At 47.4% G+C, this 23,556-nt stretch overlaps 2 protein-coding genes and 1 long non-coding RNA gene across 5 annotated transcripts; 2 read left to right on the top strand and 1 right to left on the bottom strand.

Moving 5' to 3' along the window:
- The first annotated feature begins 424 nt into the window (after window positions 1-424).
- Window positions 425-9,429, top strand: LOC101157326 (F-box only protein 41). 2 transcript variants are annotated; one of them, XM_023966117.1, is made up of 17 exons: window positions 425-673; window positions 1,883-2,016; window positions 2,347-2,883; window positions 2,961-3,040; window positions 3,385-3,457; window positions 3,877-4,056; window positions 4,122-4,186; window positions 4,251-4,370; window positions 4,736-4,854; window positions 4,944-5,167; window positions 5,631-5,746; window positions 6,142-6,294; window positions 6,377-6,472; window positions 6,590-6,708; window positions 6,902-7,060; window positions 7,139-7,254; window positions 8,119-9,429. In XM_023966117.1, exons 2-17 carry the CDS (start codon window positions 1,885-1,887, stop codon window positions 8,179-8,181), a joined length of 2,352 nt encoding a protein of 783 aa, XP_023821885.1. In that variant the 5' UTR covers window positions 425-673; window positions 1,883-1,884; the 3' UTR covers window positions 8,182-9,429. The 2 variants fall into 2 exon arrangements, with proteins under 2 accessions (XP_023821885.1, XP_004079619.2); XM_004079571.4 differs by having other exon boundaries at window positions 425-2,016.
- Window positions 6,918-10,983, bottom strand: LOC105356303. Of its 2 annotated transcripts, XR_002875288.1 has the most exons (4): window positions 10,854-10,983; window positions 10,694-10,746; window positions 7,131-7,248; window positions 6,918-7,047 (listed from the first exon to the last, which is right to left on the bottom strand). It is a non-coding gene; the product is annotated as an uncharacterized LOC105356303 (long non-coding RNA). The 2 variants fall into 2 exon arrangements; XR_910501.3 differs by having other exon boundaries at window positions 10,694-10,939.
- A 49-nt stretch (window positions 10,984-11,032) lies between these two features.
- On the top strand, window positions 11,033-17,208 carry LOC111949268 (ceramide-1-phosphate transfer protein-like). The gene is made up of 6 exons (XM_023966118.1): window positions 11,033-11,169; window positions 13,338-13,402; window positions 15,162-15,340; window positions 15,558-15,714; window positions 15,792-15,988; window positions 16,058-17,208. The coding sequence occupies exons 1-6, from the start codon at window positions 11,079-11,081 to the stop codon at window positions 16,284-16,286; spliced, it is 918 nt and encodes a 305-aa protein (XP_023821886.1). The 5' UTR covers window positions 11,033-11,078; the 3' UTR covers window positions 16,287-17,208.
- Window positions 17,209-23,556: the final 6,348 nt, after the last annotated feature.

Genomic DNA, 23,556 nt, shown 5'->3' on the forward strand with positions numbered 1-23,556 from the left:
AAGAAGGAACATGAGAAACTGGAGAAATACCAGGGACTCAGAGAAGAACTGGAGAAAGCCTGGAAAGTGAAGGTGACAGTGGTGCCTGTGGTAATTGGAGCACTCGGGGCAGTAACCCCCAAGCTGGAGGAGTGGCTACAACAGATACCTGGAAAGACCTCAGACCTCTCAGTCAAGAAAAGAACAGGAACAGCTAAGATACTGCAGGACCCTCAAGCTCCCAGGCCTCTGGTAGAGGACCCCAGCTTGGAGGAGAAACCATCTGCAGAGGGTGAGAGGGGCGTTTTTTTTTATTTTTATATAATTTTTTTGGTTCATTGTAAAAATATTTCAATAAAGCCAATTTTTAAATGAGGAAATAAAAAAGGTAAAAAAATTATTAATAAAAAAAAAAAATAATGGATAGATGCAGGCAGAACTGACAGGTCACGAGGCTCTGACGTCAGCAGGAGCACGCGGCTGCTTCAAGCCCTCCACAACATCGGAACATCTCGACCGGACCGGCACGCGGCGCCGAACTGAGTGGACCTTTAACTCCGAGTTGGGCTCGGGCTGCTGTGCGGGTGTCACCATGATAACGGCGGTTCGGTGCTGATTCGGGACAAGTCAGTGACGCATCCGCGCGCCAAAGAAGGCTTGAGGCTCGCGCGCGGCGAGGCGCGGCCGCTGACAGGTAATCGATGCTCGCAGCTTCCGGGGTTTGGATCAGAACAGCTGCAGACTGAAGCTCGACCAGCGCTCGGAACCAATGACGTCATCCGATACCAGCAGGCTGCGACGCTTGAGGCTAACAGAACATCTGGTCCAGAACCAGAACCCCGCGAGATCTGCACAGTCCCGTCTTTACTGGATAGGAAAACACACTTTGAGTGTTTTTGGGGCTTTTATTTAAAAATAGTCACAAGAATCAAGTTAAAACGGCGTGAAAACATTTTTAATGTAAAAAAATAATTTTAAACTTAAGACAGCAGAAAATACAAGTTCTTTCAAGATAAAATACTCCCAGTATAAACTTGATTTATTTCTCCGTTTATACTGGTATAGAATGGAAAGTTAAACAAAAATCTATACATTTAATTGAAATTATATATACTTGTAATTTCTATACTTAAACCAATGATTTGTGCAGTTAAAGTTAAAAACTTTGAATTTATTTCTAGTAATAAGTCAAGCCTTTCTAACATAAAATCATCTTAGTTTGAAAATCCAAACAGCCCATAAATAAACTAAAACAGATGAATGACACATCTAAGCATTTTTCATCAAAAGAGACATTTGTTATTTTCTTCTTCTGTGGATTCTAAAGGTTTTTTGTGCTAAAAACAACAAATGAACAGAAATGTGAAGTAAATGATGTGTTTTAATGTGAAAAACTTTCACATTTGCAGGTTTTTCTAGTCACAGTGAAGCTCTGACCCTTTAATCAGACGTTTGCAGGAGGTCAGGTTGGACGGATGTTCAGGTTTCCACAGATCGTGGTTTAAGGAGGAAAGCCTCGTGTGTTTCCACGCCGACGTGAGCTTCACGCTGAAGCTCCTCCCACAGCGGCTGACAGAGGAGCAGGCGTGGTCGTGTCCCTCAGGTGTGGTGGGTCTAGAGGAGGTGAACAGACCCTGATGGGGGGCGGCGCTGCAGCGTGGAGGGGGTGGAGAGCCTTTCTTCCTGCTCGTCCATGCGTGCTGAAATCCCTCTGGCGTGGAGGACGGGGCTTCGCTGAGGCGGCACAGACGAGCTGGCTCCTCGCTGTGACCTCAGAAGCTCGCCGCCGCTGCAGGAGGAGCGGCTGATGTAGAAGCTGCGGCTCCCTGACCCAGATTCGGCCTTCGGGGCGGTGTCGGCGCTCTCCCTCAGCCTATGCTTTGTCTCCCGCCCCCCCCCACAGTCATGTCTTCCTCCTCGGAGATGCCGTACTTCTGCCCTCGCTGTGGAGACCGCTCCCGCTTCTCGTCGGTGCCGGAGCTGCGGGCGCACCTGGTCAGCCGGCACACCTATGAGACCCTGCTGCTGCTCTCACAGGTAACTCCTGTTTAACCTTCTTCAGGAGGCGGGGCTTAGCTCTGCGTCTGAACGGGAACCTCACTGTGCTCAGATCAGAGAAATCCATCTCAAATCTACAAACAGGAAGATCAGAAGTCCTCCAAGAAGACTGAACGTACAGAAATGAGGCTGAAAATCTGGTTTGATGAGACCAACAGAGAAGCGGATGATGGTTAGCGCTTTAGCGTCCGGGCTAGCATGAGTCACATGAAGCGTTTGCTGCCTCTGAAGGATCCTCAGTCCGGAGGGAACCAGAACTGTTGAGGGATTCACATCAGCATATGCAAATATAGGTCTGTTTATTTCCAGGCTCGGGTCAGAAGTTCTCGACCCGCCGGGCTCCTCCCCCTCCCCGGTCCGGCGGTGACCCAGAGCTCCGGCTCCACCCGGGCCTCAGAGCCCTCCAGCCTTCCGCCCCCCCTGACCGGCCTGGACCTGGCGCCGTCGTCTGCCTCCCTGCAGCTGCTCAGGCAGATGTTCGGCCCGTCTGACCCGGCTCTGCTGGTCTCGGTGGGAGGTTCAGAGGAGCCGTCCTCCGCTCTGGTACCATCCGGGTCGGTGGACCAGTTTCCAGCGCAGAGGCTGAGGCAGGTGGAGGTCCGTCTGGGACTGGACCTGCTGCCGTCGGTGCGGATCGGGCTGGAGGAGCGGCTGGGTCTGGGCCTGGATCGTAAAATCGCTCGAACCTTCGCAGAGGTGGAAGAGAGAGTCAACAAACGCGTGGCTCAGCTGAAGGCGGAGCTAAGGAAAAGGGAGGCGGAGCTTAAGTGGGAGAGGCGAGGCAGAGAACGACTGAAAAGTGAGAAGAAGGAGGCGGAGGAGAGGGCGGCGTTCCTCTCCAGACAGGTGGGATCAGCTGTGGTTCTGTCCGACCTGGTTCATGACTGTGGTGGAACCTCAGGAGCTTTTGGACTTTTCCACAGATTTCTGCTGCTGTGGAGATGATGGAGCGGCTGAAGAAAGACCTGAGGAGGAAAGATCAGGAGCTGAGAGAACGACGACAGTCAGTGTCCTGGAAGCATCTGCCCCCCCCTCCCGTCCAAGTTCATTCAGTGCCGTTTATGTTTCCATGGAAACTATAAACGATGAGTTTAAAGACTGTAGCATGTGGATGTTAGCATGCAAACGTGGTTGGATTGTTAGCATGTTAGCATGTGGTGTGTGTACCAGATGAAAGTGTGATATCAATATAATGCAAAATAAGTTTTCGAATGTTTTATTTTAAATGAAAAATAAAACTAAGATAAGAGAATCCACCATTGCTGCAGAAACCTGAACCTTAAAGTGGTTCCAATGTTCCAGTGATTCCTGAGTCTGTCAGGCGTGAACGTCTGCTGTGCTCCTCAGGGAGGTGGAGAACATCGAGGCGTTCCTGAGGCTGACGGCGGAGAAGGAGGCGGACGCCAAAAGCAGACTGCAGGTGGGTCCTGCCGTCAAAATCAAGTCAACTTTATTGAAAAAGCGCCTCAACAGCCACAACTGCTACAAGGCGCCGTTCAATAAAACAACAGGAACACGAATAGATAAAGATATAAAAGCAAGAGAAGGATCAGAAGCAGGTATCAGTGAAGTCCAGGAGGCTTCAGGTGTGTTTGTGTGCAGGTGAGGTTCTGCATCAACCTGCTGTTCATGCAGAACACCGACGCTCTTCCACTAATCTAGAACCTCCAGAACCTGGTTTGTGTTGAGGCTGATGGACGTTTGATTCTGAAGAAAGGACCGGTTTTCTCTCTCTTTTCAAGGATCTCGTCTGTCCTTCACCTGGTTCTGGTTCTACTCGGTTCTGAAGCCTCCACCTGTGGTTCTCAGACTCACCGTTCCGTGTTCTGTGTTCTCCAGGTCTTCATCGAGATGCTGCTGGAACGAGCCGATCGTGCAGAAAGACGCCTGCTGCTGCTCGCCTCTAACCACGCCCCCTACGCTCTCCCCAAGGCGTACTCGCCTGAGGGGGGGTGGAGTCTGGACGGAAGCAGGGACGGCGTTCTCTGCAGCCGGTTCCAGGAATCCATGGGGAACAGGGTGAGAACCTGGAAGGTCTTGTTTGTTGGATGAAGCTGCAGTTCTGACCCGTCTTTGTCCTGCAGAGGAGCTACAGCGTATCGGCCTCCTGCGGTCTGGAGGAGCAGCGGTACGGCCAGAACCACAGCAGGTACCAGAACACCATCACATCCACCCAGTGGGTCGGTTCCTGACGCATGCTCTCCTTCCAACAGCCTGACCAGACAGATGAGGACCTCGTCTCTGGGCTCGGGGGGCTGGGACTGTGAGGGGCTCTCCAACCTGCTCTACCCAGCTCACTGCTCTCCAGCCTGGACTCAGAGGGACCGGTTCTGGTGGGTTCTGGAGTCACATCCATCCTAAAAAGATTTTTCTGTCCCGCAGCAGCTTCTGGACTGATGGACCAGATCTAGGATGACATCACGCGGGAGAGACGGTCAAAAAAATGAATGTTGGTCACCCCCAGACAAGCAAAAAGTATGATGGTTGCTATGGCGATAAAGCCAACAGAGCAGCTCATACTACACGGGTCATGGCTTCAGTCTGAGCTTTGTACGTTGAAGAAGAAACGAGCTCAGACCAAAGGAACCCGTTTGAACCCGTTTTCCTCTAAACCACCAGATGGAAACTCCAGGAAGAAAGTTACTGAGAACTGATCATCACAAAAGTCTGGAACTGGTTTCACGTCGTGTGTTTTCAGGGTGGAGGACGAAGGATGGGGAAGAACATGGAGCAAAAGAAACCTTCATCATCGCAGCGCTGAGGAGGAGGAAGACGAGGAAGTGTGGAGCAGTAGGAGGACTTACACACCTGGGTCAGGTGAGACCCTCTCTCTGGTTCTTTGAGGACCGCCGTGTCGTTCCACTTCCTGCTTCCTAATAAGGGTTTCTCTCTTCTCCACCATTTAGACAGCCCCTCCTCTCTCCTCTCCACCCCCTCCCGTCGCTATGGAGACAGGCAGCTGGGGGCTGGGTCCCTGAAGATGAGGGCGGGGCTCTTCTGTGTCTTTCCATATTTGGACGTGCGCTCGTTGCTGCGTGCGGCTGAGGTGTGCTCCGATTGGCGCTTCGTTGCCAGACATCCGGCGGTCTGGACACGAGTCCGACTGGAAGACAGCAGAGTGTCGGCGGATGTAAGGACACATGGTGTCTCCAAGCCACTTATGTTTACTATTTCATCACTTTGAAGAATACAATGTAATATTTAAAGCTGTGTTTTTTCATCAGAAAACAGTTTAGGTAAAGGAAATGCTGTTTTTGTCTACATTAGCATCGCTAGCAAGAGTTAGCGGTAGCTAGCTAGATCAACTCTTTAGCTAGTCTTCGATTATATAGCAACCTTTTTTGTGAAGCACGAACCAAACCAAAGAAAAACAGAAGAAGGTGGGAACCCTACAGTTCAGGTAGCTGTCAGCTCCAGTGCTGCACCCTGCAGGTAAATGTGGGAAATGCAGGAAGGGCTTTTCCATTCAAAACATGTCAAAGATCTTTTTCTGAAAGGTTTGTTCCTTAGGACAGGTTTTCATGGCTGTAAGTTCCTGTTTGTAAAAACGTCTTTCCGTCAGAACTCAGTGTGTCTCCGGTGTTTGTGTGAAGTTTCTCAGCGTTTTGTCTCAGTGGTGCTCCCAAACCCAAAGCCTGGTTCTGAAGAACCTGAAGCCTCAAAGCCGCCGAGCAGACGAGAGCCGAGAGGATCACCACAAAAACACACGGTAACACAAAAGCACTACACGCAAACATCTAACACACAAGCATGTAACACATAAAACATGTCAAAGCTGTGTCACGCAGACACTTTGTGTGTTTTGCGCATTTTCCACGTTTATAATCTCCTATAAACATCCATTATCACCTCTTTCTAGCTTTTGTCGATGTGTGCAGATGTACACACATGTAACACACTTTGACGCACAAACTCATAACACACACATCTGAGATTTATTATTTATTTTTAGATTTTATTGTGATTCTGTCTGATCAGTGTCCTCACAATGTCACCTAAACTAGAACACACACTGAGGAGGTGTCCAGCTGTCGTCTCATTGGTCAGAACCGCTGCTGTCTGTGGTGGATTGTGGGTGTTGTAGTTGAATAACGTCTCCCGTAGGGGAGCCTTGGAGCCGGGGTTGGAGGCTCTGCTGAGGTCAGCAGGGGGCAGTCTGCTCCGCCTGTCAATCATCCAGTGTCCACACATCCTCACCGACAGGACTCTGTGGCTCGCCAGCTGCTACGGCCGGAACCTGCAGGCGCTGGTATACAGGTGAGGCTGAGGTCACCGGTACCGGCCCCGGTGTGGCCCCGCCCCGCCCCGCTGCTGGGCTCAGACCTGCCTCTTTCTGCAGGAGTTCCTCTGATCCTCCGGGACAGGAAGTCCTCTGGGCTCTGGGAGCTGGCTGCAGGGATCTCAGCAGCCTGCAGGTGGCGCCGGTTCATCCGTGGTGCGTCTCACACACGTGTTGGGTCTTTCACATGTAACGACGGAGCGGCTGCTCTTGTTTGAGCTTCGGTTTGGTCTAAACGTCGACGTAAAATGAATTTAACCAGATGTTTTTTAGCCAACAGCCGACCCGTTTTGGTAACCGCTGCCTGCAGACGATTGGTAGATGCTGGCCACACCTCTGCGTTCTCAGTGTGGGCGGGGCCAGCTGTAGCACTCAGGGATTGGCTGCTGTAGGTGAGTAATGCCCGTTGATAATTATTTTTACCGTTTACATTTGTCTTTAGATTTCAAACACTGAAATTTGTTTTAAAGCGATTAAACACAAAATGTTTCAAATAAACAAAAGTTTATCTTAGTAAATATGACCAGAACCGCCGGCTGGTTCGGACCTTTCCTCTCCGCTGAGGAACCCGTCTGTTTCCTGCAGCTCAGAGCTGCTCTCAGCTGCAGGTTCTGGAGCTGGAGCGCGTTCCCGACCTCAGCCTGCAGGCGGCGACGGCGCTCTGCAGAGCGGGCCTGAGGAGCCTGCAGACGCTCATCCTGACGCACACGCCCGTCAGCGGCCAGGCCGTCCTGCACTTCCACAGTGAGACGCACAGACGCTGTAACGGCCGCCATACTCATGTCAACTGCAGGCACTAAGCCCCGCCCCTTACCTGTGCAGGTGTGTGCAAGAATCTGCGGTCCATCATCGTGGAGGTCTCAGCTGCAGATTACTTTGAGGAACCAGACACTCAGGAAGCCAAACATCTGTTTGGAGAGATTCTCAGCACACTGAAGGTGAGACAAACAATGAGAAGATTCCCCGTTAGAGCAGATGGAACGTTCCAGAAAGACTCTGAAAACTAGGAGAAAGAAAAAGGAGTTCAGACCAAAGAAAACTTTATAATTCATGTTTTAGTCTGTAATTTACTGTGATTTACTGGACAGCAGCTCTAAATCGTTTACCAGACTTTTGAAGTTTACTCTCATTACTAATAATAATCACCTTATTTTCATGCTGACATTTTTAAATGTCGGTGTTTACTGAAACCAAACATTAACCTGAAGAAAGACGAACAACTGAAACTAAACATCAGATAAATGCAAACTTTAATCCTAAAAACGCAAAAGGACCTGGAACTGATGTTCAAAACTGATTTATTTCATCAAAGTGTTAGAAACAAATGGGATTCCTGGTGAAAACAGGTTTCTAGCTTTTATGAGGGCCAAAGAACTTCAGTTACAATCACACTCACACACTGTTACACACAATTTCACATCTGTAAACAAACAAACACACAATTTCACATAAAATTGCAGCATCACAACAATTCTGACCCAAATCAAACGACAACTTGATGAGGAAAGTCTGTGATCTGAGAAACCTGCAGAAATATTCTGAAGGTTCTTTTGTCCAAAATTCATGAAGAAACTTTAATATAAGGGACGTTTTCTAGATTAGTCTGTCAGTTTGTATGAAATCTTATTTTCACCTGATCAATGGAGGATATGATCAATGGAGGATCTGATCAATAGATGAACTGATCAATGGACTTCAGTTGAAGAATCATTCTCTTTGTGTAAACTGCTAAAGCAGGAGAAGTAAATGTTCCTGATGTCTGATGATGATGATGTTCTTCTTCTTCTTCTGTCCATCCTCAGGTTCTGCAGACTCGTCCAGGTCTCAGTGACGTTCTGCAGGTCAAAGGTCAGGGGTTCTGCTGACCTCCTCCTTCACGTCTACCGTTCCTCTGAATCCGGATCTTTTCTCCTTCCTGACCTCCAAAGGCGGACGCTCATGAGTGACGGCACAACGTTCCAGAACAATCTAACTAAGCACAATCCTGCTCTACAATCTTCAGAAGCAAAAACGGGTTTGGGTTTCTGGTTTTAAAGTTCTTCTACGTTTTTATTTGCTTTCACGGAGAAAAAAATCAAGTGAATCAGGAGGAAATGTTTCTGTTGGAGAGGAAGCCGTGAAACCTGCTTCCCAACCGTCATCCATCACTGCAAGAGGCGGAACCAGACAGAACCGAGTCAATGAGAGATGTCAGCTGCATCATGTTTGGAGACCAGACAGTGACTCTATGATCTGAAGCGACCCGGGCTTCAGAAACCATGATCAGAACCGTTCTGAGCTTCCTGAAGACTTTTGTGGTTTAACAGGAAGACTCCACAACGCTGAAGTCAAAGTCACATGCACCTGTGCGGGGGTTGACCCGTTCTGGGTTGAACCGTACTGGGTTGACCCGTTCTGGGTTAAACTGTACTGCGTTGACCTGTTCTGGGTTGACCCGTTCTGGGTTGACCCGTTCTGGGTTAAACTGTACTGCGTTGACCCGATCTGCGTTGACCCGTACTGGGTGGTACCGAGTAGCAGCTGGATCTCAAGGGGAGTGCAGGTGTGTCTTGCAGTCCCCTTAAGACTCGCGCGGCGCGTCCACGGCCATCAGAAAAATGTCTATTTTCTCTGCACGCTTCATTTAGCGGTCCGGCACCTTTTTGTGGGTCACCTGCGTGTCCGGTACAGGTTTCACCATTTTTCCCCTGCTGACGGCCCGTATCCTCCCGTTAGGACAGTTGGGACGAAGGCTTTAACAAAAGCAGTTTTTCAGGGGAAATGAGTCGTTGTGTCTCTGAAATAGTGACGTAGTGATCAGTGAACCACAGTTTCCTCTTGTTTCTGCACAAACGTCTCCTCACTGATGCCCCAGAATCCCCCTCACCGAGTTCCTGTCTATCCCGGACAAGCCCCTGAGATGGTTCATACAGAGAGGATCACACTCCTCCCATACAGGGAAAGTTGAGGTTGGTCCTGAGAATCTATCCCCACACACAGACATGCACCAAATGTTTTTGCACTGAGGGGGCATTTAAATATGCACCAAAGATGTTTCCATGTAAACTCTCTTTTCTACTGATCTTCAGATGATTCCTGTTTATTTTACCTTCAATAAATCCCTCCTTTTTGTCTTTTGGGGTTTATTTTTTCTTAGGTAAGTACTGGCACAAAAGGAGCAGCAGACGTTTTAACGGGTGTGTTCTCAGATTCTTATAAAAATAATTTAAAACAAAGAAATCAACTAAAAAAAGTTAAAAGAATCAGTTTTGTTTAAAGGGCCATACCATGCGGTTCTTAAGCCTTTTATAGTGAACAATATCCATGCATGAAAGGGTTAGTGGGCGATGACGTGCGCATTATCAGAAATGAACGCACGCCGTGGAAACCTGAACCGTCACGCTTAAACCACGGTCACTTACAGAATACATACATATTCAATCAGTATTTAGGACTTTATTCTTGTTGTTTTTTCAGTTTAGATCACTTTGTTTCAGACTTTTCCTGGAAGGGGCGGTTCCTCACTTTGTCACGTCACAATGTGAGGTTAGACTGGTTTTGGTGGATTGGGGGGGGGGGGGGGGGGGGGGGGGTAAATGGTAAAAGGCGTATACTTATATAGCGCTTTCAAGGCCCAAAACGCTTTACAGTCACAGTCCCATTCACCCATGCACACACACATTCACACACACAGTCACACACTTGAACAGTGGCGCCAACCTCCCACCAGAGGATAGGTGGGGGTCAGAGTCTTGCTCAAGGACACTTCTACACATGGGCGGGGGGTCTGGTTCTCAGATAACCGGTTTTTAGAGGAATACTCAGAAATGCATGAATGGATCAAAATATCACTCAATGAACATTTTAAAACACTTAAGAGCTGAACAATTTAGTTTAACTGATATAGACCATTTAAAGTAAAGTACAAAAAATATTATGAAACACTTTTTAAACATTTAGTAATTCTTGAAAAATCTGAGCAAAAATGGATGTTTGTAGATCAACAGTGGAGACGTTCCCTAAAGCTCTTTTGGGTTCTTAGGGGAATCCATGTTCCTGAACTTTGAGCCTTTTGATCTTCTGGCTGATGGAACCAAACAGATGAGTAAAGCCTCATGACGGCGTTTCATTTCTGGTCCCTGGAGCTGCTGGTCTCTGTCTCTGCTTTTTTATCCATGAAGGAAGTCCAGCTGATGGTAATGGTAAAAGGCGTATACTTCTATAGCGCTTTCTACCTACTTCAAGGCCCAAAGCGCTTTACAGTCACAGTCCCAGTCACACACTGATGGCGGCTCCGCTACAGAACACAGGCGCCAACCTCCCACCAGAGGCAAGGTGGGGTTCAGTGTCTTGCCCAAGGACACTTCGACACATGGGCGTGCAAGGCGGGAATCGAACCTGCAATCTGGATCCGTCCATCGGTGAAACGGGTTCTGCTGAAGATTCTGCTCCTGTGACCCAGAATGTCAAATCGTCATGTTTGTATTTGTTCAAAGGAATCGAACAGCCAAGCAGAGGTCTCTGCAGCCCGGTTCCTCTGGTTTCTTTCAGGGTTTACCTGCTAAGCAGGTCTCAGGCCGGGTCTGTGGGGGCCCTCCAGAACCCGGCTGTTCTGAGCTGACCCGCTCTGCTTCGTTTGAGCTGTGAGGGAGACCGCAGCAGCCGCATTCCACCGAGGAAGACTGTCAGATAAAAGCGAGGGCGAAGGTCAAATGCAGAGGCGTGTGCGATCGCGGTGACCGCTGGAGCACGAGGCCGGGGGAGTTGGAACCGCGGAGCTGCCATGGTTCTCCTCAGACACAAGCTGCTGCCTCGGTACCTGCTGCTGTCCTTCATCCTGGCCCTGCTGCTCTTCATCAGCTCCTTCTGGCTCCGTGAGTTCCCTCAACCGGGCCTGTTCTGACCCGGGACCCCTCACACAGGGGGTGTGTGTGGGGGGAGTTCCTCCTTCAGGCTCCACAGAAATTTTGTGCATATATGTTTGGTTTGGAGTCGTATGGGTCAGAAAATGTCCTGCAGGGACGTCTGACATCAGGACTTCAGCAAACAGACCAGAGGTTTTACATGTGATCTCATTTCGTGATGCCTTCACTGTGCCTCAGAGAAACGGATGTCTACACTGTTTGCTTGAGTTTACAGTTTGTATTTTCCAAAATTACTTCAAATGAGCCAATGTAGTTAGTATTAGCACAAATAATTGACCCTCAGGCAAATGTTTTCATTTGAAAAAGATTTTAAAGATAAAGGAGAGAAAGAAAGACGTGTTTTTAACAGAGAAAAACTGTTAAACTGAACATTACTGAGCGAACAAGCGTGGATGTTTATCTAACTTCTACCACGATCATTGAAAACAAAATGAAGGACACATTTCTATTTAGTTCTTAGTGATGCTGTGGGGGTTAGCATTAGCATACTAAGGTTAGCATTCACTCATGCTGTCATGTCCAAAAGTATCTGCACCCTTTCGGTTCAGTCAGAAAAGTCTTCCACATGAACACCTGTGTGTTCATGGCACAGAGGTGCCAGTGTGCCTGAACACACCGGTGTGTCTGAACAGACAGGTGTGCGTTAACACACAGAGGTGCGTCTGAACACACAGGTGCGTCTGAACACACAGGTGTGTGTTAACACACAGAGGTGCTGGTGTGTCTGAACACACAGGTGCGTCTGAACACACAGGTGCGTCTGAACACACAGGTGCGTCTGAACAAACAGGTGTGTGTTAACACACAGAGGTGCTGGTGTGTCTGAACACACAAGTGTGTCTGAACACACAGGTGCGTCTGAACACACAGGTGCGTCTGAACACACAGGTGCGTCTGAACAAACAGGTGTGCGTCTGAACACACAGGTGCGTCTGAACACACAGGTGTGCGTTAACACACAAAGGTGCGTCTGAACACACAGGTGCGTCTGAACACACAGGTGCGTCTGAACACACAGGTGCGTCTGAACAAACAGGTGTGCGTTAACACACAAAGGTGCGTCTGAACACACAGGTGCGTCTGAACAAACAGGTGTGCGTTAACACACAGAGGTGCGTCTGAACACACAGGTGCGTCTGAACACACTGGTGCGTCTGAACATACAGGTGCGTCTGAACAAACAGGTGTTCGTTAACACACAGAGGTGCGTCTGAACACACAGGTGCGTCTGAACACACAGGTGCATCTGAACAAACAGGTGTGCGTTAACCCACAGGTGTCCTGGCTGCTGCTGGGTAAAGGCGGGTACACCCTGGACAATCTGCCGCAGGGCGGATGGAGCTTCAGCGATCTCGATAACTATGCCGGTCACAATGAGAACACAAATGCAGAGAACACATTTGAGACTTTTTAAATATGTGCAGCCAATAACAAAATCCAGCTTTGGACGCACCTTCAATACATGCAGGAATGTACCATCTTCAGTTCTGCAGGGCCTGAGGTCGTTCACGCAGATCAGGGAGCCTCCTGGGCCGTTGTGACATCACAACAGCTCAATAAATCGAACTGAGCGTCTTTGCAACAGTCTGATTGACAGCGATTTAAAAAGAGAAATTCTCAGAAATTAGAATAATTACATTTGTTCTCTTTGATATGAAAATGCCACAAGTACACATCAAAAACTCAAAAAACATAATTTTCATTGGAGGGAAACTAAAGACATGAAACAAACTCTGTTGCACTAACAGAGGAAGGGTGCAAACGCTTAAAATATTTAGTAAATTATTATAATTACTAAAGTAGAGGTAAAGAGTAGTGTTCTGAATAAATACTTGAGTAATAGTAGTAATAGTAATAGTAAAAAAGTAAATATTGTAAAAACTACTGATTAACATCTGAGATGTTTTATCATCATTGCTGTGTAAATTCTGTTTTCTTAATAAACATTAAAATTATTCTGACAGAAATAACCATCCTGATGTTTACAGTCAGGACGTCCTGCCTCCTCCAGGCTGAGGTTCTTACACCAGTTTTCCTTCTGGAGCGTCGTCTGAATGTCTCTGAACAGTGGAACCCTTCATGAAGGACCTGTTGAATGTCTGTCTGTCTGCCTGCAGCTCCAGGAGAACCTCCGGATTGCGGCTCTGCCTGGAGGCCGTGCTCCAGCTTCCACATCCAAACGGTAAAAACAGAAGCAGGAGGAGAACCTCACTCATTCCAACCTCCAGATTAAGATTATCCCGCTTTGGTCACAACCGGCTACAGAAAACGGCAGAAGTTGGACTCAGGCTGGTTCCAGAGCATCTGAAGGGGCTGCAGGACTACCTGATCTTCAGTGACGGGCTCTTCTTCATGAAATTCAGAGAATAATTAGAACCACAAGCAGCATTTCATGCCCCATAGGTGCAACCCACTACTGCCCTCCCGCCCCCCTTTTGACCCGCCCTCAGTGACTGATCAGTTGCTACGTGCCCCTCACTTGCCCTCTCTGCCAGCTTGGTCAGAGCTGTATATTCCAAATTCCTAAAAAACACTGGGTTCATCTCCATAGTAACCATTTTATGTTGTGGTCACCTCGGGTTGACAAACATCTATGTAATTTTTAGAAGAATCGGCAAAAGTACATTTTTTTTATTTCCTTGACAATGGAGGATTATGTTAACCACGCCCAATTTCCTACTGTCGTCTTATTGAATGTCATATCATTTCAGTCAGCTTGAGCCAACGATTCATAAATTACATTTTCACAATACTCCGGTAAAAATAAGCGAGCAATAGGAGAACGCCACTTTTGCTAGCTCGCCATGCTAATGCCGTTCAAAGTCTACGACTTCCCAATGATGTTCGAGGAGTTGGGAGGTGATGGATCCAAACGGCTAGGAGGAGTTTAAATCTGTAGAAAGTTCTACAGCTGTTGTTTAAATTATTTTTAACTCAATAGGTCAAGTAAGAGTTTATGGCCTTCGAAGTGTGCATTATCACTTTTTAACGCACACCGTGGAAGCCTGAACCGTCTGACGTGAAGTTAAAAAGTAATTCTGTACACTTCAAAGGCCATAAACCCGCTTATACCATGGTCACTTACAAAATAAATAAATAATAACCAGTTTTTAGTCCTTAATTCTTGTTATTTCTCCAATTTGGATAGCTTTTCTCACAAAAAGTGAACTATTTGTTATGTGGTTTAGTGCGTTGTCATGGTAACGTGACAAGGCGCCGCACCATCTATCAAGCGATATATATATGCTGATCGTCCCAATGGGTTGAATAAAGCATCAATTTATAGAGAAAGTTCACCTTTTACCACTTGTTTTTGTCCAAATGACGCAGCAAAAGTTGTTTCAAAGAAGCCGGCGCAGTGATACAGAAGATGTGACCAGAACTACTTTTTGGGCCGTGCAGTTATCACTGAGCGTTATCACTTTTTAATGCACATCCAGCAGCCAATCAGCATCGAGTATTCACCCAGACCATGTAATAATTTATTGAATTCTATGCATTTATGATCCTTTTTGATTGTACGTTTACCTTACAATTACCGTACGAAGCCCATTTAGACGACTGTTGTTGTGAATTTGGGCTATACAAATAAAATTGAATCAATAAAACATCAGTGGTCGTTGTAGACTTAACCTGGTGTGTGAACTTTTGTGAAGATCACTTGATCTCGAGTACTGCTGCAGGACATAAAAACGAGGGCAGCAAAAGGTCCTGGCAGAACCGGGACAGCTCTCCGGGTCAGAACTAGAGCCATTCCTCAACCGGGTTGTTCTCTGTTTGATCTCAGACTCCAACGTCTATCAGTCATGTTTTTCATGGTCATCTGGGGAAGTTTCTGACACCAAGGAGTCGATATCTGGCTTCAAACTGGTCCCAGAACCAAAAGCAAGCTTCTGTCCCCGGAAGGACCCACTTCACCCAGTTCTGTTCTTCTCTTTCAGTCTAAACCCCCGCTGCTGGAGGCGTGGCTGGAACCAGGAGGAAGCTCCGCCCTCATCAAAGAGTGTCCAGGCCAGTCGTTTCAGGCCTGGCGTCTTCTGAAGTACCTGAAGTCCTGTATGGCGGACGATGGCGACATCCTGCTGGAGTCGTACCTGCAGGGCTGGGACCAGCTCCTCGAGTACGCAGACACTGTCACCCCTTTTCAGGGACCACCGAACCGCTCCAGAGACCTGAAGGAATCGGCCCTGCAGATTTCACAAGCTCAGATTCCAGTTTCATCTTCAGGGTCATCAGCTGTCGGAACCTTGTTTGGCGAACACAAAGACCAGACAATGAACCACAATTACTAAAACCCGGTCCTCCCTTCCTGAACGCCGATCTTCTCTCCTGCTCAGGTTCATGGAGTCTCTGGGGACGATGGTCAGCTTCTTCTCTGGGAAGGTCCGAGAAAAGACTTCTCTGATTCGGGAGCTGTCGCTCCGGCACAGCATGGAGGTTCAGGGGAAGACCTCCAACCGTCCAACTCCACCCGCGTTCGGGCTAAAGGACGGTGTAAGACAAAGGCTTTCCCTGTGGACCAGCAGGAACAGACGGACAGCTGACCAAAGCTTCGTGTTTCTCCTCTTCAGGCGTATCGATCTGTTCAATCCATGGTGAGGGCGGAGCTAAAAGCAGGCGTGGTGAACTTCTATCATCGCACGGATTCGGGGTGCCGGACGCTGCTGAGGCTGCATCGATCGCTGCTGTGGCTGAAGCTGATGTTGGAGGGTTTGTCCGAGGGTCCAGATGCTGACGGACGATACAAGACCCCCGGAGAGCTGAGCAGGTGAGAGCAGGTACGACGGCGGACGTATCCGAGGGAGAGCGCTTCCAACTCTGCGGCCTGTTTGCTCAGGGACGCCTACATGGTAGCCCTGGCCCCCCACCACCCGTGGCTGCTTCGTCAGGCTGCAGAGGTGGTCTTCCTCGCCCTCCCGGACAGGCAGTACTTCCTGCAGCTGGTGTGCGTGCAGAAACAGGAGGAGGCTGCGCCCGTCCTGCGCATCATCATCCACGCCCTGACGCAGGTGCACACACGGACGCAGCAGATTCTGGAGGAGCACGGCATGCTGGAGCTGCCCTGAAAACTCCACCCGAGAGGTGGAGGCCTCAAAGAACAGCCCGCAGAGCCCCGGAAACCGTTTCCTTCCTGTTGTTAGATTCAGGCTTTTGGTCTTGAGCGCCGGATCATCGTTCTGATTTGATTCTGGAGCAAACCTTTCTCCAAACCAGAAACTGAAGATCTCATCACCATCTGGTCTGTTTTCATTACAACTCCCAGAAGAAGCAAATGGTCACCCAAAAGATCTGTAATCCTAAAGAAACCTGTTTGTTCAGTAGATTCACAACGGAAATAAAATTATAGGGCTCTCACTAAGGGCTATTTCAGTAGTCGACCGCTCAACGATTAATCGTTTAGTCAACGAGTATTGTTTCAGTAAAGGGATGAGCAATTCTTTTGTTTTTACCACGGTGATAGAGCTGAAACTCTGGATGTTGGTGTCATGTAGGGTTTGCCGTATGGTGCGCTCACAGAAATAACATTTTTACATGCATAATTCATGCGCAACTATGCAAGTTTCTATGACTATTCTTGGGCTCTTCAGTGCACAGACAGTGAACGCATGTTGAAAGTTGAACCAGTTGAACTTTTGCCAATCAGAGACTCGGATTTGGTAGCGATGTATAGACGGCATCCTTTTTAATCCCAACTGTTTGTAAATTGATCATGGGTGGAGAGAATTAATAATTGCGATTTTTGTCCGTCTGGAATCGTATGACGCAAAGTCTTTCATTTATAGGAATAGAGCTGTGACAGAAAAACTCTGGAGGAAGATTTAGCAGATTTGCACCGCATTGACTTTTGTTTCCAAGCATAGACTGTAAAAGCAGTGGACAGTTCAACCCCTCCCTTCTCATGTTCCCAAACAGGAAGTACCTGCTGGTTCCAAGAAGCTAAAATCCCATAAACTTCTATAGAGAAATAAAAAAGGTATTACTCAATCATTAGATTTGTTAGAATGACCATTCTTGCTCTGATACCTTTTTTTTTTTACATCTTCTTTCTAATCCAAATATTTTTCAATATTTTTCTTTTATTGCAATTTATTTAAATTATAACTGACCAATCAGATGCCTCAGTTTGGGTCTGACGTCTAACGTCGGAGGCGTTTGACAGATTTTGGGTTGCTAATGGCAGAAGACGTCATCCATGGGTCTGTGAACGCCTTTTCCTTCTTTTTCTGCAATTCTTTTAAAAGTGTTTAAAAAAACAACAAATTTTATCTTGTCTCTCTGGCTCAACGCGGATAAACCAGGAATGAAAAACACTTTAAAAAAAGAATAAAGGTTAAGGGTTACCGTTCCCAGATTCAAACGTTGGAATGGTTCTCTCTCAACGGCGTGTACAATTCAATGCGTTATTGACCGTAGAAAAGGAAAGCTGAATACAGACTGTTTACCTCACACAAATACACAAAACCTTATAGAAATTCAAGAAATGTCGAAAAAACACAGTTTCGCTGTTTTTATATAATCACCAGTACACAAAAACACAAACCAACTCACCAATTCATTCAAAAACACGGATGTGAAGAATACTTTGATATACAGCAGATACATTTTAATGTCTCTCTGCGCGTGTCTCATTACAATGGATGGAAGACACAGAGGATGTTGAGACATCAGTTTTATTTATTTTAAAAAGCTCTAAAATAGCACCGGTAATCTCCATGTCTGGTTCATGAGACCATTCAGACTCCTGCTGCAAAAACATCTTCCTGCTTCTACTCAAGTGTCTCTGTGACCGACATTAGTTTAAGTGGGTAAAAAAATAAAAACAAGAATCAAATTACAGGATCTTTTTTTAAATTGCTCTGACTGGCTGGCGTTCTGTCTGCGACCAGCTAGTCGCCTGGTTGCCAACATATCAGCCAAACATGCTTTGCCGCAATGCCAGGTCCGTCGGAGCGACCGCAGGCTGCTGACTTGTCCAGGTTGTGTCCCTCCTTCGCCCAACAGTAGCCAGGACGGGCTCTGGCAACTCTACGGTCACAGGAGGTCAAGAAAATGGATGCAAACTGTCTGCTTGTGCAGAGATGTTGGTCACGTGACTCGTGCTAATTTGCTAGCTTGACTCCCTAAAAATGTTTTTATTACAGTTTCGGTTCCGGGTTTACAAACAGACATGTTTTGCCTGCCAGCTGCTCTCACAAAGATTGTCAAGCAACTTAAAAGATGATTATCTCCAAGAAAGACAGCCGACCACGGCCCCGAAGAAGACTCTTGATGATATCCAAGCTGCGTTGTATCCTTTCATAGAACGGGTGACCACTAAGCTAACTCCTCTGATGGACCTAATGAAAGAGTTCCAAAGATTCCGAGCCCAAAACGAGCAACGAGATTACCGGGTCGACATTCTGGAGAAAAGACTGGAAGATGTGGAACAAGTAAGGATGAATAATGTCATTCTCACTGGAGTACCGATCAAACCTCAGGCAAAGCTAAATGCCGCTGGAGTTAGCATTGCTAAAGCTAATAGCGCAAGCATTGCTAGCAATTCTTCTGAAACGGGGAGCGGTGGAGAGACTTTTTTTTTTTTTTTTTTTTTTTTAACTTGTCCTGTCCAACAGCTAGGCAAACAGATGAGAGCTGAGGGCCTCTTGTGTTGGACATATTTTATTTTAACAAGAGGGGTTATTCATCTTCAGACAAACCAAAGGAATGTCTGAATAAACCCCTTTTGTAATTGAGGCCAAAATTTATTAATTTCAATCATGTTTGAAAATCTTTGGTGTTGGACCGGACGGAAAAGGAAAGAGGGGAAGAAGAGAGAGGGACGTTAGAGAGAGGGGGGGGGTAGGAGGGTGATAATAGGAGGGGAAGGGGGGTAAGACCATGAAGCAGCATAGAGCAGACAGGTTTACTGGTTGTTTATCGTTACGGTACGGTTCAAATGTAGTACAAAAAGGGCGGGGCCTGTTCACACACACTCAAATATTATCAACACACCTGCTAGCCGCAAAAATGTCCACATGTCAACATGCACACAAAACAGATAGTGTTCACGAACGCATACCTATGCCTTTAAACCAACTAGTGTGAAATCTTTCATTCATTCAATCATGCAAACTATTAGTGCAAAGGTGAGCTAACACCTGTGCTCAGGTGAGTGTTTATGTTCTTCTAAAATGGATGGTGGAATGTGAAAAGAAGGAGGAGGAGCGCCCAGCCACCCCCACACCCATACCCCCGCCGCAGCAGCAGCGGCAGCCGGAATTCCCCCAACGCCACACGGGAACAGGCAGGGAACAACCGCCCCCCGGGCGACCAAGACCGCCACCCAGGCCAGGGCCAGCCGGACCGCCGCGAGGCCCCCAGAGCCAGATAGCAGGGAGGCGCAGAGGGAAAGAGAGCGCCGCCCCAGCCCAGCCAGGAAAGCAGCCCCCCGCCGCGCCGGAAGAGCCCAACGCAGGGCCCCACCGGAGAGGGACGCCCACAGCCCCAGACGAGCACCCCACCACCACCCAGGAGTTCCGGGCATCCCCCCGCCCCGACCCCAGGTACGAGCCAGGACCCCCCAAGGGAGACCCGCTCCGCACTCCAGGCAGCCACCCACCCGGCCCACGGTTGGTCCAGGTAGGAGCAAGGCAGGGGCCCGCCGCCCCCGCCCAGGAGGGGGGAACCCCGGGGAAAAAAGGGCGGCCCACAAGGGATGTTATAAATATGGCCCGACCAGGCTCGGCCATGTTGGAAGTTTGGCGGGGCCCAGCGCCCAGGGGCAAGGACCAGGACCCACCCCCCAGGGACACGAACACCCCCGGCTCAGGTGTAATATGAACCCCCCCACCGTGCGGAGAGAGCACCGCCGGGCCCAGGGAGCCGGCACCCAAGGGACACGGCCGCCATCGCCAAGGGGCCCGCACCCCCCACCAGGGAAGGGGTAGGGGACAGATGGACCCAGGTCCCACCTTCCTTGTAAAATGTGTGTGCGTGTATGGGTGTTTGAGAGGGTGTTTGTGTGCATGTGTGTGTGTTTATGTTTGAATGTATATATTGAAGGGGGAGGGGTGTGTGTACTAAGGGGGGTGCAGTTAAAATTGGCGAGTAGGGCACTAAGGGGACATCTCCTGATTACTCACAGTGATGTCCCCTCACCCTCCACACCAAGGGGCCCTAAATGTCTAAGGTGCGGTTAAAATTGGCGGGTAGGGTGCCAGGAGGACATCTGCTGCTTGCTTGCAGTGATGTCCAAGCACCCCCCCTACCAAGGACCCTACATGTCTAAGGTGCAAATAAAACCGAAAGAGGGGGGGCCCACTCCATACGGCAACCATAGGAGGGGGGCCACTCCCAAGTAGCCCCCCCCCAAGGCGCATCGCAGGCTAGACCCCCCACCCCCTCACCCTAATATGAGGTTATATAAGGAAGGGGGTAAGTTGGGGACAGCTGGTAGACTGTCCCCCGGTGGTCAAACAGCCGTCCCCCAGCCCACCCCCAGCAAAGGGGCCAGGGCCACCCAGCCCAGGGGCCCACCCCCGGAGGCGCCGACACCCCAGGCCCGGCACCACCCACCCCACACAGAGAGAGAGGAGCCAGAAAGCGTCGCCCCCCCCGGTGGAGAGACTCTTGAACACCAAGTGGAATCATTTCTCACATCTAAAGGGATTTCCCTGGATCTCAATACCATGGAGACCTGCCACCTGCTCCCCAGGAGAAAGGAGACGGATAAACCAGCGATCCTCATCAGGTTTGTGAATCACAAACACAAGCTAGCTCTGATGAATCAACGGAGGAATCTGAAGGGATCTGCTATCTGAACGACCATCTGACCAGAAGGAATGCTGAAATCTCCAAACATGCAGACCTCTCAGGAAGCATAAGCAGATTGGGAACACTTGGGTTAGAGGCTGCAGGATTTACGTCAAACCACTCGGTCCACGGGACCGGTCCAAGGTTCTGGTTATTAACCCCATGAAGGACTTTGAGAAGTGTTTGATCACGGACGTCTGAACCAACATGCAGTAATAAATCAAAGAGTCAAATTTAATTTCAAGAAATATGACGCCTGGATTCATCGCTTTCACCAAAAGTCTGAAATGGCCCTGATTTTAGCAGAGTTCTGACCTGCAGACAACTTGACCTCAACTTTCAGCACCGCTGATATCAGCTGAAGAAGGATACAGACCTTAATCTAATGCCTGCAGACATAACATTGAAGAGGACTATAAACTCTGTTTAAACCCAGAAGAACGGCTGTTAATCAGCAGAAGAAGGAATATCAACCTTGGACATTCGACAAATTATGGTCCCTTTTTTATTTCACAGCATTACCTTATAATTACAATAAAATTGTTTAATCAAATACTGAAGATGGTTAAAGTGATTGATCTCTAATTTTATCTCTTCACTTGCCCCAAAAAGTTTTTTTAATTATGTCTATTTTCTGATATAGTGTTATTTTTAATCATAATAATAATTTTTCTAATGACAATAATCTGAATTTTAGATAACTGATCTGTTTGTAGTATGTTAATATACAAAATAAAGTTATGTCTATTTTACGTAATTATCAAGTAATTCATCAGTGTCATGTGATTTATTGATACTTAAGCATTTGTAATGACCTGAAACTGTGTTGGTAAGGCATTGATATCAGATCAAAATTTATGTACCGGTTAATGATAAATCATGTAATAAAAACGGTTCCGGTAGAGCAGGGGTGGGATTATATAAATTCACTTCCTTCCACTCCCTTTCAAGCAATATTTAATTTTATGTCTAATTATCCTAAGTTTGATACGTCTTTCTATGAATGAATGAATGTATAAATGATGACTGTATTTTTTTGTGCATTATTCTTGCTTTGATTGCCTGAAATAAACCATTTAAATCAAATCAAAAACATTTGGTGATTATTTCGACAAAAACTGTTTGAAAAGTTTCTGACTTTTTCAGGAAAAAGAGGCTTCCTTTTGGTTCTACTCTTCGTTCTGATGGTGAGTGGAACCTCCATCAGCTTCAGTTTTCTGGACTCTTAAAGGTGAAGAGTTTCTGGACCTGTCCAGGATCGTTTGTAGGTAAACAGTAGGGCTATACAGGTGTTCAAACGAAAGACTTTACATCTACAGCATCTCCCTGATCAGATTCCTAAAAATAAAGCTAATGCCAAGGCTAAATCTAAATATGGAATAGGTGTTCCAACTGGAACACATAGTCACTGCCCGTAACCACTCCAGACAAGAAGCTTAAATCAACATATACTTTTGAGTGTACATTTTAACAGGACAGCGAAAACGATTAATGGACAGAAAACCAATAATGAATGCAGATGTTAGAATGATAAACAGGACAGAAATGTTGAAGAAATATGTACACTTAAGCCTCATTTCCACTGAGCGGTACTCATTCTTTTCCACTTGGCTTTTGGTGCTTTGTAAAGCCAATAATGTTGATTGAGAGTAGATCGCAGGCAGCGAAGACCAATACAGCTGTTTCTTGGAGCTTTCTTTTGTCAGCCAAACAACGGGGTACAACAGTAGCTTGGATGTAACTGGTCCGTTCAGTATTTCTATGGACCTACAACCAATGGGGCCCCAAAAAATGGTACAGTTTGGTCCGGCTTAATGGGTCCATTTTTTAATGGACACGCTAAAAATACTGAACTGGTCTGAAAGTGACCGTACCGTACCACTCAATGGAAACAAGGCTTCTTAGTCATCATTCTAACTTATCTTTAAAAATGTGCTTAAATGAAATTACTTTCAAAGAGTTCTGCTTTGAGTGTAAAACTGTTCTATATGTCATTATAAAGAACAGCAACTAGGATAAAAGACAAAACTGTCGAAACAGGAATTCTGCATTGATCGTATGATTAAACAACGGCTGAAAGAATGTGCACTGATGATTTACTGATTATACAATCCTTAGACTGACCAGACACTTGTGTGACTAGGGACCGCCTGAATTGCAGAAAATGAGGTGAGCAGTCAGAAGCACTTCAGAGTAGGGTAGACTGATTGTAACTGAGGTTGCTTCTGTCACTACTCTACTTGTGAGAAAAGACATACCTGGCTCCAATCTGCTTGTTTTGTCTTGTCAAATAACTTGCTACAATTGAAGCAATAGGGAGGAGCCAGAGGGGGTAGGAAAGCAATTGGGATTCGGCCTAAGTCCTTCATATATTGGAACAGAGTAGTGAACGAAAAAGCCTTGAGAAAGATTTACCAGATTTCCACTGCGTTGACATTTAACACCAAGAATCTTCCAGCTGTAGCTGTAGCATGTGCTAGTATCTGGTAGCTGGTAGTGTGAACGCTGTATGCTAAGAGTACATTCAACAAACCACATTCAGCG

Source organism: Oryzias latipes, chromosome 18 (genome assembly GCF_002234675.1).
Source record: "Oryzias latipes chromosome 18, ASM223467v1".
Classification (NCBI taxonomy): Eukaryota; Metazoa; Chordata; class Actinopteri; order Beloniformes; family Adrianichthyidae; genus Oryzias; species Oryzias latipes.

Coding starts and splice junctions, on each gene's coding strand:
- LOC101157326 (XM_004079571.4), top strand. CDS start 1,855: ATGCTTTGTCTCCCGCCCCCCCCCACAGTCATGTCTTCCTCCTCGGAG. Junction 4,371..4,735: donor ACTCAGAGGGACCGGTTCTG/GTGGGTTCTGGA, acceptor GTGTGTTTTCAG/GGTGGAGGACGAAGGATGGG. Junction 5,747..6,141: donor GATCACCACAAAAACACACG/GTAACACAAAAG, acceptor CGTCTCCCGTAG/GGGAGCCTTGGAGCCGGGGT.
- LOC111949268 (XM_023966118.1), top strand. CDS start 11,079: ATGGTTCTCCTCAGACACAAGCTGCTGCCTCGGTACCTGCTGCTGTCC. Junction 11,170..13,337: donor CATCAGCTCCTTCTGGCTCC/GTGAGTTCCCTC, acceptor GTCTGCCTGCAG/CTCCAGGAGAACCTCCGGAT. Junction 13,403..15,161: donor CCAGCTTCCACATCCAAACG/GTAAAAACAGAA, acceptor CTTCTCTTTCAG/TCTAAACCCCCGCTGCTGGA.